Genomic DNA, 17,511 nt, shown 5'->3' with positions numbered 1-17,511 from the left:
ACCACAGTTTCTTCCCTGCGGCTTGTAGCTCTCTCTAGAGTAGCTTTTTGCACCTCCCTCAGATGACGCATCCTGCCCCCACAGTGGACCTCACTGTCCTCTTGGTAGGAGCCCTTCTCCACAAACAGGGTTAGCGTCCTGTCAGTCTGAGCTCAGCGCTCAGCCCTCAGAGGCAGCTTTTTCCCTTCCTCCTTCCCTCACCCAGCGCCTGGGGGGACCCCGGTGCGCCCCTCAGCTCATGCATGACAGTGCCCACCAGCAGTCACCACGACAGGCTAGGCCTCCGCCTCGGGGGTCGGAGTAATCTGGGGAGCAAGTGGCTTCTGGAGGAAACTTTCTCCTCCCTGCTCCTCAAGTGGCAGCTGAGAGCCCAGTTTCCGGCTCTGCCCTGATATCTGCTTCTGTTCTGGGTCCTAGAGCGCCCGGCAGGGGACGTGGACTGGGACTCGGGCATCTCCCTGCAGGACGCCGACCAGAGCAGGTAAGAGCCCAGAGCGCACGTTTCCTGTCTCTCCCTCCCTCCGGCAGTTGTCCCTGTACCTTCATTTACGCAGCATCAGGAGAGCAGGAGACCTCGGGAGAGCGAGAGGGCAGGCAAACCCTGCAGCACAGATGGCCGTGGCTCCTCCCGGAGACCTCTTAGAAGGCACCAGTCACCCCCGTGGCCCAGGCTGTGCCCCTGCTACTTGTGCAAAACCATGGGGCACGGAGCACAGTGAAGAGAACTTTGCAAACGACCTGCTCTGCGACTTGGGACTCATTTCCCTGCCCCAGCCTCTGTCTCTTTATCTTTAAAGTGGGCCAGATAATACTTGTATGATGTATTGATACTTCTCAGGACTGTTGTGAGGCTGAACACAAGATAATGGACGCGAAAATCCTTAGGGAAAATATCCGAATGCAAGGCTTTTACTCCACCAGTTCCTTTCCCAATCAAGGGGTGTGTTGGGTTGTGTAAAGGCCTTCACTGCCCCCAGCCTCCCTGACTTTGCTCTAGCCTCTCCACCAGTGTCTCTGGGAAGCTGGGCCTGGGATGGGGCTGGGGCAGTGTCCCGACCAGGCAGGTGAGAAGACTACCCTCCGGGCGGGGTGAGGAGCCATCTGTGGGCCTGAGCTGGTGGCTGCCCAGGCCTCGGCCTCCTCCGCAGTCTTTGCTGCGCACCTGGCACGTGAAGCTGAGAGAGGTCCCGGAGCTGGGAGCGGCCCCATTTCCTCAGCCGTGCAGTGACGTCACCCTCCTGAGGGTCTCGTGGTTTCTGCTGAGGGCAGAGGTCAGCAGTGTCACTTCTCCATTATCAGGCCCCTCCCTGCCTGATAAATTCCACTTATTGACCTCCCTCCCCTTCAGAACACGTGGACAGGGCCCCCCAGTCCTGCTTTCACAAAGCGAGGGCTGCCCAGGTTCAGGGGGTTCAGCCTCTGCCTGGCCACTGGCCTTCTCAGTGGCGTCGGCTGAGGGCCTGGCAGAGAGGGGGCTCTCTGACCCCTTCCTCCCTCGTTATTTATAATTTGGAGTCGTGGCTGCCCCCGTCCTGCCAGGGGTCTCTTCCCGCCTCTATGGCCGCCGCGTTCAGCCTCTGCTCATATCCCCTCCTAGCCCGGCCGCGATATGGAGGGGTGTGACTGTGGTCCTCAGCGACACCCTGGCCCCCGCCCTGTCCCCTCGTCCTTCCCTGGGGAGCTGTAAAGGAGGCAGGCTGGGCCCACAGACCTTGTGCCCAGAGGAGGTGGGGCCTCTTCTTCTGCAGCTGCTCCTCCCCCGCCACTCCCACCCTTTCTTACCTGGGAGGGGGGAAGTCTCAGCTGCAAGATGGCCACGGGGGATTTGTCCAGGAGTCACTATTGAAAGGAGAAGCCAAAGCTCCTGACTCGCATGTTGGATAATAAATAATAAAAACACGCATCTTAAAGGAAAAGAACCTCAACCATGGGGTTGGGAGGGACTTTCCCCCAGTCCTGAGAGGAGATGGCGTTTGTGTAGAATCCTCAGGGTAGGGATTTCTGGACTATTGTTTCACCTTCCAGACCATCTGCAGCAGGTTAGGGTTTGGATAAGGTATGTGTGTGTCGGCGTAGGATGTGTGGGTGTGTGCATATGTGTATTGTATGATGATCTCACATGTCTATGTATGAAGGGAGAGAATGTGTGTGTGGAATGAGGTTGGTGCCCAGCATATATCCGGGCATAGAGTTGGCATGGGAAAAACTGTCTTCTGGCTTGTTTGGAAGGTCATTCATTCACAGTGCCCCACGGACCTTTATTGGTGATCTATACTCAGGCCCCTGCTGAGTAGATACCTAGGCTGAAGGGCCAGAGAGCATACCTCTAGAGCCAAATGAGGAGCCCTGTCCCAGGAGGGCTCTACACATGGCTGACCTTTCTCCCATCTCCCCTAGTTCAAGGATGGGAGAAAGGTCAGCCATGTGTAGAACCCTCCTGGGACAGGGCTCCTCATTTGGCTCTATTCCTGAGTCTCCTGGTCAGATACTAAAGTGGTCCCTAAGACACTGCAGGCTCCATCTCTCCCCTAAGCAGGATGGATTTATTGATGCTCCTTCTGTATAGCTGAACTTCCCAAGAGACCTTTGAAATAAGGCACACTTCCCTCAGCTCTTTACCCCTGGCCACATGGGACCAGGGTCCTGGGGCTTTGTGTACTGAGGGGCTGAGGACACTGGGCAGTGTAGACTCTGAGACTGTGGTCACCATCATGATGGCCGTCCTGAAGGGGCCAGGACATCAGTCAGGACGTGCTCGGGCAGTGAGCCCCTCAGATCTTCTCAGTGTTTGAGGCGTAAAAGGTCCCGTTTCACACCCAGTCAAATTTAGCATCAGTGTAGTTCAGTGTTGCAACCAAATAACCCCCGTGACCAAGTTAACCCAACACGTATTTAATTATGTCCTCAATTGTTACTGCTCTGCATGGTGATAAGACAAGAAGCCCTGAAATGATGGTGACAGCAGAGACCAAGACAGTAGTCACTGTCTGACTGGGGGGCTGGCCCAGCTCATTGCAGTGGTCACAGGGAGAGTCGACCGTGGAGGCGAGACCCCCGCGATGCTGAGGGAACACCAGAAATGCCCCAGGACCAAATGGTTGTCCCCTCTACTGAGGGGCAAGAGGAGACTCCGTCCCAGAGGACCGGAACAACCTGGTGGTCCTTCCCTCCGGAAGACCATGCTGACACTCAATTCCCAGACCTTGTGCTGTACCACATCCTCACTTTATCCTGTTAACGAACCCTATTGATTGTTCCTGTTTCACTGACAGAGACCCCTCTGTGGGGAGGCTAAGTGACTTGCCCAGTCATACAGCTGTTAAGTATTGGCATCAGGGTTCGCAGTCAAAGCTGCTCGGTGCCAAGGGCTGTGCTCTAACCATGAAGCAGCACTGCCACAAGCTGTCCCCACAGGCCATGCCTTGGGTTAGGGATCCAGGGATCCTCGGCCTCCCCCAGCCTGGTATTCTCAAGTATAGACAAAGAAGGGTAGATGGCAGGCTCCATGAGATAAGCTTGTTTCTCTCCTAAGTCACTGTTGACATGATTCAGGAAATGGGCTTTTGACTGGGGGTGGAGAGAGGATGAGGAGAGACGTAAGCACTTCAAAGGTGGCCAGCGGGGTCAGTGCTGTCAGCAACCTTGCTCATGGCCGTGTCTGGGCACTGGACTTATTAGAGATGGGGCGGGGGGGGGGGCGGGGGAAGTGAAGGATCCTCTGCTCAGGGCCAGCTCTGCCCTCATCCATTCTTAGCAGCCCATGGTGTCCCGTCCCTGCTCTCTGTAAAATGGCCAGGATCCACTCGGCCTCTCCCCTGTCTTGAGGCTCTGAGAGGGCATATCAGGATTACAGATTGCCCCGCTTGTGCAAAAAGTACGTGAAACCAGAGTAGCAGCAGCAGTCTTTGCAATGCTCACCCCAGGCCCCGCACAGAAAGGGAGTCAGCTTTTTACAAAAAGGCACTCAGCCTTGGGCTGCTGCACGCACCCTGAGGCCCAGGGCCTTCCTTGGCAGTCTCACTGGAGAGGCAGTGCTATGTGACCCAGGCCCACTCTGCTTCAAATCAGGGCCTTCCATGTGTGTGATCTTGGGGGGCCCAGATCCTGAAGTGTGTCTGCAGGGGCTTTAACTACTGCTCCGCTGTGGGATAAATGGAGAGGGTCTCTGGGGTTGTTTCATTTGTGCTGTAATGATGAAGGAAGCTCAGAGGATTTCCTAGGTTGTTGATTTCCCCCCATCCCCGTGGTGGAATCGTGCCCATTTCTATCAACAGATACAGAAACTGAGGCTCATAATGGGGAGCCCAGTCTCTGTGTACACACCTTGTCACAAGAAAAGAAGGAACAGGGTGCCAGCCGGCAGCAACTCAGACTTTGGTGGGTCCCAATTTTCAGGCCCCTGTTGAGATGGCTAGTGGTCAAAACTCCCTGCTCCAAAGCTGTTTGTAGACTCCAGGTTAAAGAAGGGGCAGACAGGGAACCCTCAAGAATTTCAGAGAATTTCACTTGACCGCTGTGGCTCAAGTGGTCAGGCCCACAGCTGTGAGAAAATCTTGGGCTTTTAAAACTTAATTTATTACCTCCTGTGGCCCTACTACTGTGTGTAATTTCAGAAGGAATTCCCATTTTTTCCTCACTGCCCACTCTGCTTACACCAACTTTGGCCATAGCTGTTGCTGGTGGATCTCCTTCTGGAGCTCCTTAGGGCCAAAGACCATGCTGTTCTTATCTCTGGGACCCGGTACCTGCCAAGTATCAGCACGGAACAGGCATTCAGAAAATGTTCGGCAGAAGCATGCATGCATGGGTGTAAGTGAGGGCTCACCAAGGGCTGGACGCCCCTGTGGGCTTGATAGGATCTGGATGGAACCAGGAGAGGACATTCCAGATGGATAAGGCTTGCAGAAATGCATGGGAGAGGTGTGAGGTGGGTCCCGTGGAAGATGCTATCAGGACACAGGGTGGGAATGTGAGCTGAGGCCACTTATGGAGAGCCTTGGAATTTAGGTTTTAGGTAAGGCAGTAGGAAATGGAGGGACATTCGTTGTCTCCCTCCTGCCACATCCACTCCCTCCCTGGTAGGATGACCCCGTCCTCTGGCAGTGCTGGGACGTTGCTGTGTGCTGTGGCCTGGTACACGGGTAGCCTGGTGAGGGGGTCTGGAGATCATTCTGGCTCCCTGGTTGGGTTCTGAATCTTCTGGTCCTAGTCTCAGGGGGTCATGAAGAGCCCTGGGGGTGAGCTTGGGAGAAGAAACTCTCCTGCATCTCCCCAGGATTTGCAGGGCTGCAGATGTAACTGAGGACTCCCCCGGGCAAGGGTGTAACGAAGACTAGCCAAGCCCCTGTCCGTCCTGCATACCCCCCGCCACTCCCCATCCTGCCCACCAACTCAGATAGACAGACACAAAGGAAAACTAGAGGGAACCCCTCGCCACTCCCAAACCTGCCAAGACTACAACTAAAAAGAAAAAAGTTTCGTTTAACCACTCACCAGTGTTTTCAACTGCGTACCGTGCTCCTGAAGTATCTAGGGTTCTAAGTCCTGGTGGAGAAGGAAGGATGCTAACACTTCAAGCCCTACCTCACAGCTAGTGCTGCCTGCAATCGTCATGCATGTCATTGTCACACTCACATACACCCTACACAGGAAAATCTCATTATGGTACCAATCTTTGTGAATAAAGAAGCTCAAGAAAGTTAATTTGCTCAAGACCATTCATCTTTGAGGAGTTGGGCTGAAATTCAAGAAGAGGAAGCCCTCCTCCGTGGCCTCCAGAGTGGAGCAGGCCACTGTCCCCCTAGATGGGGGTGTCTTGGTCACCTGCCTCCACACATGCAGTGCTAGCAGAGGGACAGCCCGCAAGGATTTTTTTGTCCGCCTTCTTCAGGAAGGCAAGGACAGAGCCTTTTTGCTCTCTCTGAAAGGAGTCAACGTCCTAGGGAAACTCTGCACGCCTCCACCCAGATCTTTTCAAAGGTGTTCAATGAGGCGTATCCCACGGCAGCCATTCTTTTTTTTTAAAAGTTATTTTATTGAAGTATAGTTGATTTACAATGTTGTGTTAATTTCTGCTGTACAGCAAAGTGATTCAGTTATACATATATATATTCTTTTTCACATTCTTTTCCATTATGGTTTATCACAGGATATTGAATATAGTTCCCAGTGCTATATAGTTGGATCTTGTTGTGTATCCATTCTGTATATAATATCGATAGTTTGCATCTGCTAATCCAAAACTCCCAATCCTTCCCTCCCCCACCCCCTTTCCCCCTTGGCAACCACAAGTCTGTTCTCTATGTCTGTAAGTCTGTTTCTGTTTCATAGATAAGTTCATTTGTGTCATATTTTAGATGCCACATATAAGTGATATCATGTGGTATTTGTCTTTCTGACTTACTTCACTTAGTATGATAATCTCTAGTTTCATCCATGTTGCTGCAAATGGCATTATTTCATTCTTTTTTATGGCTGAGTAGTATTCCATTGTATATATGTACCACATCTTCTTTATCCATTCATCTGTTGATGGACACTTAGCTTGTTTCCATGTCTTGGCTGTTGTGAATAGTGCTGCTGTGAACATAGGGGTGCATGTATCTTTTCGAATTAGAGTTTTGTCCAGGTATATGCCATTCTTAAACAGCTCTCCCTTCTCTGTTGAGAGAAGCGCCTATTTATTGTCTGGGCAGCAGTGTCCCTCCGCTACCGGACAGCCTCCTTCCATTCCCCATTCTATGGAAATTGCCTTTTCTGTGGAGCCCTGTGAAGGGCTCTGAAGGTCTAGAACAAAACCCACCAAGCCCTCTCTAGCTTTAAGATAGTCTGTCACTTCTAAACACGCCTTCCTGGCAGATGAAAAGGGGATCTCTTCGGCAGGTGATTTTAGTTCATGTTCAGGGATTCCATCCTTTGCTCAGTAAGGGGGTGAGAGTAACTTAACAAAATAATGGTGCAAATAGTAAAAGCAATAATAATAAATGCTAATATCGATGGAATCTCACCAAGTGCCTGGCTCTGTGCTCAGCTCTTATAAGGGGATCAGTCTCACTTAACAACTGAGCCCCTATTTAGGAGAGGAGGAAGCTGAGCCTTAACCCCTAAGTGACCTGCCAGGGTGACACAGCTGGTAAGTGGCAGCCCAGAATTAGAACCTGGGCAGGCTGCCCCAGAGCCATGCTTCTAACCACCACTCTAGTCTCTGTCCTGTCTGTGTCCCGCAGCCCTGGGAAGAAGGTGTCTGTGGTAATGAGCCCAGACAGGCCCCTGCCTTCATGGAGCATGTGTTCCAGAATCAGTTCCGGGCCCACCTTTCCTGTTCCCCTCACTCGGGGAACCGCACACAGTGTGACAGCAGGAGCGCTCTATCCTTGGTCATCAAAAAGCTTTCTAATATACAAAAATGGCACAAATGCCGGGGAGAAAGGCTTATATGTGTTCTGTATACTATATTTTCCCTCTACTTGCTGCATCCTGGAATCTGGGAAATGTCAGATCTCTTTACATTCCAAATTGTTTCCCTAATTCATATTCCTGGGATGAAAGAGTTAAAGCTGGACTTGCTGGAGCTTATTATTTTAATCTAGGATTATGATGGCTGCAGAAGGAGGCCACTCTGTCCCCCTGACCTCTCTGACTGGGAGACAATGGTGGTTGTCCTGACTGGAGAGCCTGACCTGGCTGTGCCTGGGTGGGAGGGGAGCTGCAGTCAGAGCTAAGCCTGTCTCTCTGCTAGGAAACGGGCTTAGGTGGAGAGACCAGAGCGGGAGGGGTCTGCATGCTGCCCTTTGTCCTGGGAAGCAGCTTAGCATGCTGGTGGTTGGAGGGGCAGATGGGAGGGCCAGAATACTCACGTGGAAGTCCCGTTGTCCCCAGCCAGTAGCTCTTTTAGATGTTGCTGCTTCTTGAGGGCCAAACATCTGTGAACCCCCCAGCAGAGGACGTCAGGATCCCCTACCCCACCTTGTGGTACGGCAGGCTACCTGGCCAAAGACCGTGGCTTACAGGGTAGCAATGTGAGTTCTGTCCCCTGTGTAACTCCCGCTGTCTACAGATGGGGAAACAGGCCTGGGGGAAGCACTCAGCCACTTTCTCCCTGTGCCTCACCCGCTGAGCTCATGAGCCCTCGATGTGCGAGCTTTCATGGCCGTGACAAAAGCTGTCTGTGCTCAGATGGAGTTGTCTTTGCCAAGCCACACAGGGACCACCCCAATCCTTCCAGGAGATCTCTAAAGGAACTGTGACAGCTGGGACGGTGGGTTATAGTCTGTGATGGGAAGGGGTTGGCTCCAGGGCTGTGGTCAGATTAGAGTGGAGAGTCTCCCTTCTCCTCAGAGGAGTCAGAACCTGTCTGTCGGGCAGGGCTGTTGCCCCTTGGGTGGACCAAGACAATGCCGTGATGGGGGGTGGGCAGTTAGACTGGGACAGGCTCACAGCACTGCACCTGTCTGCCCCCTGCCGCTTGGGAGAAAGACCCCCTTCCTGCCACGGGGCTGTCAGGGCCTGCCCTCTCCAGGGTGCACCATGACCAAGAGTTGCCTGCCCTGCTGACCCTGGCTGCTCCCCTCCCTGCTCAGTTTGTTAATGCATGGATGCCTCCAGGCGCCTAAAAAACCCTGCTTTTCTAATCAGTGGAGAAACCAGCTTTGTCTGCCAGGAACCAGGGCAGGGCAGCTGATGAAAAAAAAAAAAAAAAATTAACAGCTCCAAGTAGAGGGAGCAGAAAGGAAACAGCAAAGCTGGAAAATGGTCTAAAAACCTGGGGGGAAGGGCGATCTTGGCAGCATCTGGCCAGCTGCCTGGAGCCCTCCTGCCTGCCCACGAGGTCTTGTGACAAATGCCCTCCGACAGCCGGGGAACCACAGCTGTCACCGGAAGGCTCCGAGCGTGCGGGCTGGCAGCCAGAGGCCTGCGGCTGCAGATGCGTCTCTCCCCAGGCTGGTAGCCTCATTATCTCTGCTGGCGGAGCCGGAGCCTCGGGGAGCACAGCTGCTCTCGGCAGTGCGTTGGAGGCCCTGCCTGCCCGGGAAGCTGTGCAAAGGGAGGCCTCTCCTCACAGGGCAGCAGGCCTGGAGACTCACTTTCCTTCTCTGCCATAAGCCCTCCTCGTTCCCGAACTGTGCCTGGGCCCTGCCAGGGTTCATAGGCACAGATGGTGCCTTTGTTCTGGCAGTTCTTATTTTTTATCTTGGCCCCAATTGCAGGATTAGGTGCAAATAATGAGAAAAAAAAGAAAAGAAAAGAAAAAAGAAGGAAAAAAAAATCATGGACTGCCCAGAGCTTGTCTAAGTTTGTCCCAAGGAGGCCTCAGGGTTGTGCCATTTCCCACTCACATCTCTGTCATCTGTCACCTAGGAAACTACTTGGTACCTTCCCCCTGTCAAGACAAGGCCCCTTTCTCCAGGTGACACATGGGGTGGGTAAGGCACGGGATTTGGCGGGCTGCAGTCTGAGATGCAGGCCGGGCTGAGCCTCTGCCTGCCCAGGTCCTCTTTCTGCGGACCCTCCCTAGTGAGGACAGCCCAACGTATGTGCAGTGAGGACAGGAGCAGCCACGGGGCTGCAGAAGTCACTCCGCCTCGGCCTGCTCTGGGGCCAGGGGCGGGGAGGGGATGGAGGATGTGGAGGCGCTGGGGCTGGCTGACGCCTGCTCTGCTTCACTTGATGTCCGACCTTGAGCGACGACGCACCAAGTGCTCCTCTGTGCTCCGGAGCCCTCATCATCTGTCAAGTGGAGAGCGCACCTGTCCCCAGCCAGCCTGGCTGGGGAGGGGGGCTCCGGTCAGGGGGAGGCCGGCGCTGGCTGCATGTCATTGTCTGGGAGGTGGCTTTGAAAAAGAGCTGCTATCATTTTCTGCAGCTCTGGACTGGCTGGGGAGGAGGCAGCACACGTGGGAGGTGGAGAGGACTGCTAGAGGACCTTTATTATTATGAACCCGAGCCACGGCTGACCTGATGTGGGTCCAGCTTAACGTCTCTCAGCCCGGGACTGATGCCTGCCGGGTCGGGATTGGGACAGAGGCCTTATGAAAATGTCATTCCCTCAGAAGAGCAGCACGGTGACGGGCAGAGCGCTGGTTCCTTGTGTCTGCGGTGGGAGCTCAGGATGGTGCGGTGGGAGCTCCAGTGGGTACGTGTGGGTGCAGAGAGAGACAGAAGGAGAGAGGGAGGGGACACGTGTGAAGACCATCTGGCTGGCTGGGCACAAGCCCAGCCCGACAACCCCAGGCCCTTTTCTCCCCCTCCTCCCAGATAACTCCCGCTGTCTGCCCAGGGAAGGAACAATAGAATAATCTGGAGACTCCCCTACCCTTTTCTAGATCCTCGTGGGCTCTCTGCCTCCGGTCTCTGAGCAGATGTCCAAGGTGGGCCAGCTCCCTGGTCCCATCCAGAGTCGCTCAGGGCCAGGCCCCAGGCCCCAGGCTAGGTGCCCTCCGTGTGGGAGCTGGACAAGGAAGGCTGCACACGCAGGGCTGTTTCTGGCATAGCCACGCTCGACACTGTTAAAGCCCTCCTAATCCGTGTTATTTTCTTCTAATCCCTCCCCCGCCCGCTCTGGCCCATGTGCCACCCTGCAGGACCTTTAGTCCCAAGCCGGAGCCCGTGCTGAGCCCCAGGCATGAGGAAGCCAAGCATCTGCTTCAGCGAGCCCGCATGAAGGCCAGGACCCGGCCCGTCCGTGCCAGCCACGATATTGTGCCCACCCTTGCCCAGGGCAGCCGGTGAGTGGGGCCCGGCTCAGACTGGCCTGGGAGGGCTGTGGCAGAAGAAGAGATGGGATCCAGCCACAAGGCCGCTGCTCACTCCTCCCTCCTGTCTGTGTGTGAGTTTTTCCTGTGTCAGGCATTGCTTTCATTCTTTTAGTCAGTCAGCACACCTTCATTGAGGGCCTGCTCGTGTTATGTTACGGAACATAATCCGAGCTCCCTGGAGGACAGAGGTCACAGTCTCCAGGGAAAAAGACGGGCAAACGGATCAATACAGTTCTGTGGGCGGTGGTGTAGGAGAGGAAAGATGCGTGTGCAGGGCAGGAAACCTACTGTAACTCCACTGGAAAGGACAGGGGAGGCTCTGGAGGAGGTGGCTTGGAAGTTGGGGCTTGAAGGAGACGTAGATATTCAGTGGGCAGATGAGGGAGGCAGGGGTGAGCATCCCGGGGCGAGAACTGAGCAGAAGCACATGCTCAGGAGTTTGGCCAGGCTGGAGCCTGAGGACATGCTGGGGGGTGCATGGTGTGAAGGCCGGAAAGCTCAGTGGAGGCCAGTCACGGAGGCCTCCAGGCCTGCTGAACAATTTGGATGCCTCCCGTAATAGCTAGGAGCCACCAAAGGATTTGAGGCAGGTGGGTAGCACCATCACATTTGCATTTCAGGAAAGCTGTTCTGACTGCAGGGATGGGTTGGATCTGGGGGACTCAGGGGCAGTGAGGAGGCTGCACCGTGGTCCTGGTGAGCAGTGACGGGGGCAGGGGCGCAGGGTGTGGGGACAAGGGATTGCCAGGAGACAGAGCAAGCAGGCTTAATGAGGCAGCAGAGAAGCGGCTAAGACTCTGGAACTAGACCACTGAATTCTGGCTCTGCCACTTACTAGCTGTGTGCTCTTAGGGAAGTCTGTGTGCCCCAGTTTCCTCATCTGCAAAATGGGAATCATACGAGTGGCTATCTTAACAGGGTTGTTGTGAGGGTTATATGAGTTAATATATGTAAAGTGTTTAGAACAGCACCCAGCATATAGTGAGTACGATACGAGTGTTACCTCTGACTGTTAATCATTTAATCAACTGGAGGAGGGGAGCATGAGAAGGGGAGGCATCCAGGATGCAGCCCAGGGTTCTGACTTGGTGTCTGGAGGTTTGGTGGGGCCTTAGCCGAGAGGTGAAGCCTAGGTGCAGGATCAGGCTTTGGAGGGGTTGCCCACAGAACACCCACTGGAGATGCTTATCAGGCAGTTGGATACAGGAGCTGTAGAGGAGGAGAGAAGTCAGAACTGCGGATTTGGGCATTACTCTGATTTCACAATGCTGGAGCTATGAGGGAGGCTGAGCTCATCAGGGATGAAGAGATGGGGAAAGTACAAGTACAAGGACGTTCAGACCAGCATTCCACATATGTGGCTACTCCTTGCATGACATCCCATCCCCGTCATTGTGCCTGTTCCGTGTACGGTGCACCCCAAGCAATCACTTAACATGTGGCATTTGCTGGTGCAGCTGGCCTGCGATGAGGCTGCCAGCCCGTGCCAAAGTGCCCCAGGTCCCAGCAGGACCATGGCACAGTGGGCACTAGAGGGAGAGAGGATTCTCAGCGGAACTGGATCACGTGCTCTTTGAGGGGATGCTGAGCCCTCTCATTAAAGGCTGAGGACCTTCCTGGCACCTTTGAGATGACTCCAGCAGGAGAAGGCTGCGGCCTGCCTCTGTGTTCAGTGTCACTGTGACCCCTGGGAGAGGGGCTCAGGAGACCCTAAATCCTGGCAAGAGGTACCAAACAGGCTACTCTTTAGCTCCACATTTTGTACCTTGTCTCCCTCTGGCTGGAGGACACTAGTTAGGAATGGGAGTGGCTCCTTTGAAGCATCCTAACTGTTCTACTCTGCATATATATGAGGCCCAGAGCCTTAGACTTCCACGGAAACCTCCTGTTCCATTTTCTTTAGGTACTTAGGTGGAGTTGGGGAGCCTCAAAACAGGCAAGACTATCTGCAAAACAGACTGGATGGTGTACATGTACTTTGGACACTTCCTCTTCCCCAAATCACGTCAGCATCTCACGACAACCCCAGTCACTAAGCTTAAAGTAGGTTCCCTTTCACCAGGCTCTTCTCCAGCAGTAGAAATGCTACTGAAATGCAAGGTGACCCACTTTAGCAGCTGCTGTGTCCGGAAAAGAATTACTTTGACTTGGCAGCACTGGTGAATCCTCAGAGGGTATAGCTGAAAAATCAACGCCAGATGGCTTGCTGCAAATGCTTCTAAAGGGTACGCTTGTCAGATCGCCCTGGAGAGCCATGCTGAGCTAACTTGGAGGTGCCACACAGGCCTGGGGCCTCATTAGATGCAGGAGCCCTCGTGCACCCCCCGAGCCCAGAGGCATCACTCCTTCCAAAGAGCAGCCTGATGAAAAATGATGGAAGAGTGGGGCAGGCAGAGCAGTCTCCAGAAGGTCTTCTTTATCTCAGGTCTAGCTGGAGGTAGCTGGGGCAATCCTGAACAGACTGGCTTTTCCAGGAGGTGAAGAGGTAGTAAGCAGCAGCCGCATTTTCTGGAAGCAAATCAATGTAGAAATTGAGCAGCTCTTGGAAGCACAACCTCTTGCCATTTGGGGGACAGGAACACCTATGCTGGTGTTCCTAATCCCAGGAGGGCAGAACATGTGAGCAAGAGGCAGGTCCTGGGAAGGTGACACCATAAGTGCTGTTGTCCTGTGTCAGATGGTGGCCATGTAGGACTGCATGGAGCTTGTGTGGTTAGGACAGCATTGTCGTAGAAAGGGACCTTCCCAAGGAGGCCGTTCAACTCCAGAGTCTGAGCAGACAGAATCCTCTCCGAGAGGGATGGTTGAGGCATCTGCTGTGCCTAATCTTGAGAAGCTTGGCAGGTATGGTGTTTGCTTGCTGCTCTAGTGCCTTACTCGCTCTGTACTTGTCTCCAGAATCTTCACCGTACCTTTATGCACTGGTCCCAGCACTACTGGTGGAGGCCTCTGGGATTCAGTAACTGAGTTGAAGGTGCCTTATGTGATCAAGCTCTCCCGCATCTCTCCATTTCTTCTTTTAGAACAAAAATGTTGTTTGTACCTTTGGCATGAATTCCAGGATGGCTCGATTCTCCATCTTGAATGTAAAAGTTAAGGTTGCTGATGTGGCTGACAGGACCTGGACTTCCTTATTAGATTAGGAATGTACTGCCTCCAAAGCTGAGCTTTATTTTTCCCTCCTCAGAAAGTATAGCCCACATTCTGTCAGCAGAGCAGGGCATCGCCTTCTGGGGCTTGGAGGGGGTTGTTGTGTCTAAGCCCGTGTACTGAATCTCCCAGTGGGCCTTTCCTCCACCGGCCGGGCCTGGCTGACCAGGGCACCCTGCCTGTGCCGCAGGGGCAGAGCCTCTGCTCAGTGGGGCTCCTCTTGTTTCTGGGGGGTGAGGTGAAGGCTAGAGCCTGCCTTTACTGGGCAAAAATGCTCTGGAGAGCCGACCCAGGAGTCCCACACGGACAGTGAGCCCACCGGGGTGATTATCTCACAGCCCCTTCTGAGATCCTGACAGGCTCAAGAGGTGCAGGTGCAGACGGGGTCCTAGGTGGCAAGGGCGCTGCAGTGCTTCACAGTCACTTAAAGAGAATTGTCACAAGCAGGGGGATCAGAGGGACTTCCCCAGCCGTGCTGAGACAAGCAGAGAGACACGGTACCCTCCTCACCAGGGGTGAGCCTACTCAGGAGCTTTACATCTCAGCCACAAATCCCTCTCCAAATGCAAGCCCATGGTATGACTTTTGGGAGCCCTAGGCACTCTTGCCTTCGTGGGCTCCTTCCTCCATAAACAAAGTTAAAAATTATATTTTATGACCATGCTGGCTTAAAGGTGAATATATTAATATTACATCTGAGAATGTTTTCTTTGATTTAAAAGTGCATTTATTTATTCTCTTTTGACATTAAAAGAACCTAACACATTTTCGTGGGCCCTGGAAGAATCGTGGCCCTCACGTACTGCGGCTGTTGTGCCTAATGATAAGATGGCCTTGTGTGCATATGGGTTTCAGAAAACAGGATGACTGACAACGCCTCAGAATTCCTCAGAGCAGCCCTTTCAAGCATAGCATCTGCTCAGATCTCAAAGCAAGCAGACCCACTTGCTTAGCAGTAGTTCTTTTAAAAAAAATTCTCCTGGAGGAGCACCTATTGGGAAATGCTGGAGTCAGGAGTGGTGGCAGGTGTGCAGCCCCCCACTGCCCACTGCATCCCAGGGCAAGGTAAACACCCTAGTGAACACCTAGTGTCAGGCTCCAGGAAGGCCCCCAGAGCTTGCACTGTAGCACTTTTCAGCTGCCTGACTTAAGAAGTACTCACCCCTCTCCTTGGTGTGAATCGGGGCCTAGGGTACAATGCAGTATGACACAGCAGGACCTTGGCTCTAGCTTTATTCTGCCGGCTCAGCATTCACAGTTGGGTGAGCACCAGCCCCTCTCCTGGTGTGACCAGAGGTCTGGGGTCCAAGATTTGAGGTTGTAGTGATCTGACATAGCACAGGTGAGTGAGTGCCTTAAGCTCTCAGCCCTAGCTGGTTGCCACGGAGCTTTGCAGGGAATCAGTCTTGGACAATTTAACTCTGACCTCTCAGTCTATCCCATGACCCCCAAGGGTAGCCTCTATACATCATACTCCACGCCATCTGCGATCCAGAGCATTCCAACCCATCAGGGCTATGAGACTAGTCAGTGGCTTGGCTATCGAGGCAGCCAGGGAGGGGAATGATTAGGAATGGCCAGTGACACCCTCAGAGCCCAGGCGAACACGTGTTCACCTGAGTCAGACAGGCAAGACCATTTATCCATACAGCAAGCACAGCCTGGAAGAACACACTGTCCAGTCCAGTCAATGCCATGTATAGTTAGAGAAGTCAACCAGTTCAGTGGCTGCTCTCCCCACTGGTTGGCATGAACAGTAATTGTTAAACATGGATGTTTTCTTCCTGCTATTGTCTGAACACTTTTCCTTTTAATTGCATACCACATCTGTCTTTCTGTTGCAGCTGTGAATTTGGTGAGGAAGGAACTCACGTTAAGGCAGCCTTTTTGAGAGCATTGGCATCCTTCCTCCAGGATCACTGAAGCATCCAGTTAGAGGAAGGATTAGTAAATCAACCAATCACTCACTCACATACATTTCATTTATAAGAAGTTGGAGTGTCAAGACAGGCTTGAACAAAATGTGCTAGGAATAGGGTATAGTTAGGGAAGCCTTTGTAGGCGCTTTGAGGACTGAAAGCAGTAACATAACACATAAAGTATGCCGGCATAGATAGCTGTCTACATGGGTACTCTTCTCGGTAATTAGAAAGAAGTAGCAGGTCTCTAAAATCCAGGCCCCTGTCTCCAGACAGCACTTGACCATTAGTATGGTCAATGTCTAGTTCTATTTTCGTGGCTCCGTGAGGGAGAAAAAATTCCTGCAACTTGCCTTTCCCAGCTGTTCAGGTGCCAGTCAGCCCAGGAACTGGTCCCGTGTGGCCTCTCCTTTGTAGAAACGAGGAGGGGTCATGTGGTCATGGCAGTCCTTTCCAGCCCTGACATCTTCTGAGTCTCTGATGACAAATGAATGACATGGGTATTCAGAGGAGGAGACATCAACAAGATGTATTAGTCAGGTTCTCCAGAGAAAGAATCAACACGATGTGTGTTTATATATGGAGAGAAAAATTTATTTTAAAAAAATTGGCTCATGGTATCATGGAAGCTTGTTAAGTCCAAAGTCTGTAGGGTAGGCTGTCAGGCTTGAGACCCAGGCAAGAGTTGCAGCTCAAATCCAAAGGCAGTCAGCTGGCAGAATTCCTTCTTGCTCAGGGGAGATCAGTCTTTGTTAAGACCTTCAACTGATTGGATGAGGCCCATCAAACCACGGAGGGTGATCAGCTTTATTTGAAGTCCACCAGTTTAAATGTTAATCTTATCCGAAAAAACATCTTCACAAAAACATCAAGAATAATGTTTGATCGAGTATAATAATGTTTGACCATGGCCCAGCCAAGCTGACACATAAAATGAACCATCACACATGGTATCTGTACACAGGTAAGATTTAATACCTAGGAATCAAATGCAGGCAGGTTAAGAAGAAAGATTCCAGGAGACAGTGGCAGGAGGGTTGCATGAGGTAGATGGGGTGGAGGCCTTACAAGTGGGTGGTGGGGGACAGAGCTGGAGAGGAAGGCAGAGAGGAATGTGGAGGGCCTGTATTTTTACCCCAAAGACTGTGAACTTGATCCTGTGTCCCCCTTGAGAGATGGTGTGATGAAGCTTTGCTCCAGGAGGACCAATGAATAAGAGGCCACTGCAGGGGTCCAATGTGAGTGACAAAGAAGTGATAAATGTCAGAAATGATGTGAATCCCAGCCACTCAGCAGTAGATTGGTGGGGAGGTGCTGCTGGGAAAGGAAGGGAGGAGCATTGTCTTTACTTAGGTGGCCTCTGATAGGAAATGACCTGTAGGACTGGGTCCATTTGCACAGGGGTCTGAAACTCAGGTTACCTGTGGCTCTAAGAGGCCCAGTGTGAGATTTGTGCAGGTATTTTCTTGAGCTGAGCAGGACTTGACCCCCAGCCACACTGTCTCCCAGAGCAAAGGTTGATGACACACTGTGAGGACTCTTCCTAGCACAGTAATTGTCATCACAGCTTTTCGGGGCAAGCGTGTATGTGAGGGCCTGGGGAGGGGCAGGTACAGGAGGGGGTGTTGGAACAGACAAGGTGGAGAGACCAAGAAGAAACACCAGTGTCACTCTGTCTAAATTTTGTC

General features: G+C 52.8%; 1 protein-coding gene across 3 annotated transcripts in view; it reads left to right on the top strand.

The window, feature by feature from the left end:
- The window catches only part of KIAA1614 (KIAA1614 ortholog), a 37,072-nt gene that overhangs the window by 3,677 nt on the left and 15,884 nt on the right, over positions 1 to 17,511 (top strand). For all 3 annotated transcript variants that reach the window (XM_061183049.1, XM_061183051.1, XM_061183050.1), the window contains 2 exons: positions 418 to 481; positions 10,581 to 10,724. In XM_061183049.1, coding sequence (XP_061039032.1) covers positions 418 to 481; positions 10,581 to 10,724 — 208 coding nt within the window. The remainder of the gene's footprint in view (positions 1 to 417; positions 482 to 10,580; positions 10,725 to 17,511) is intronic.

Source organism: Eubalaena glacialis, chromosome 3 (genome assembly GCF_028564815.1).
Source record: "Eubalaena glacialis isolate mEubGla1 chromosome 3, mEubGla1.1.hap2.+ XY, whole genome shotgun sequence".
Lineage (NCBI taxonomy): Eukaryota > Metazoa > Chordata > Mammalia > Artiodactyla > Balaenidae > Eubalaena > Eubalaena glacialis.
Note: the sequence above shows the minus strand (reverse complement) of the source record. Positions and strands in the feature narration are given on the sequence as shown.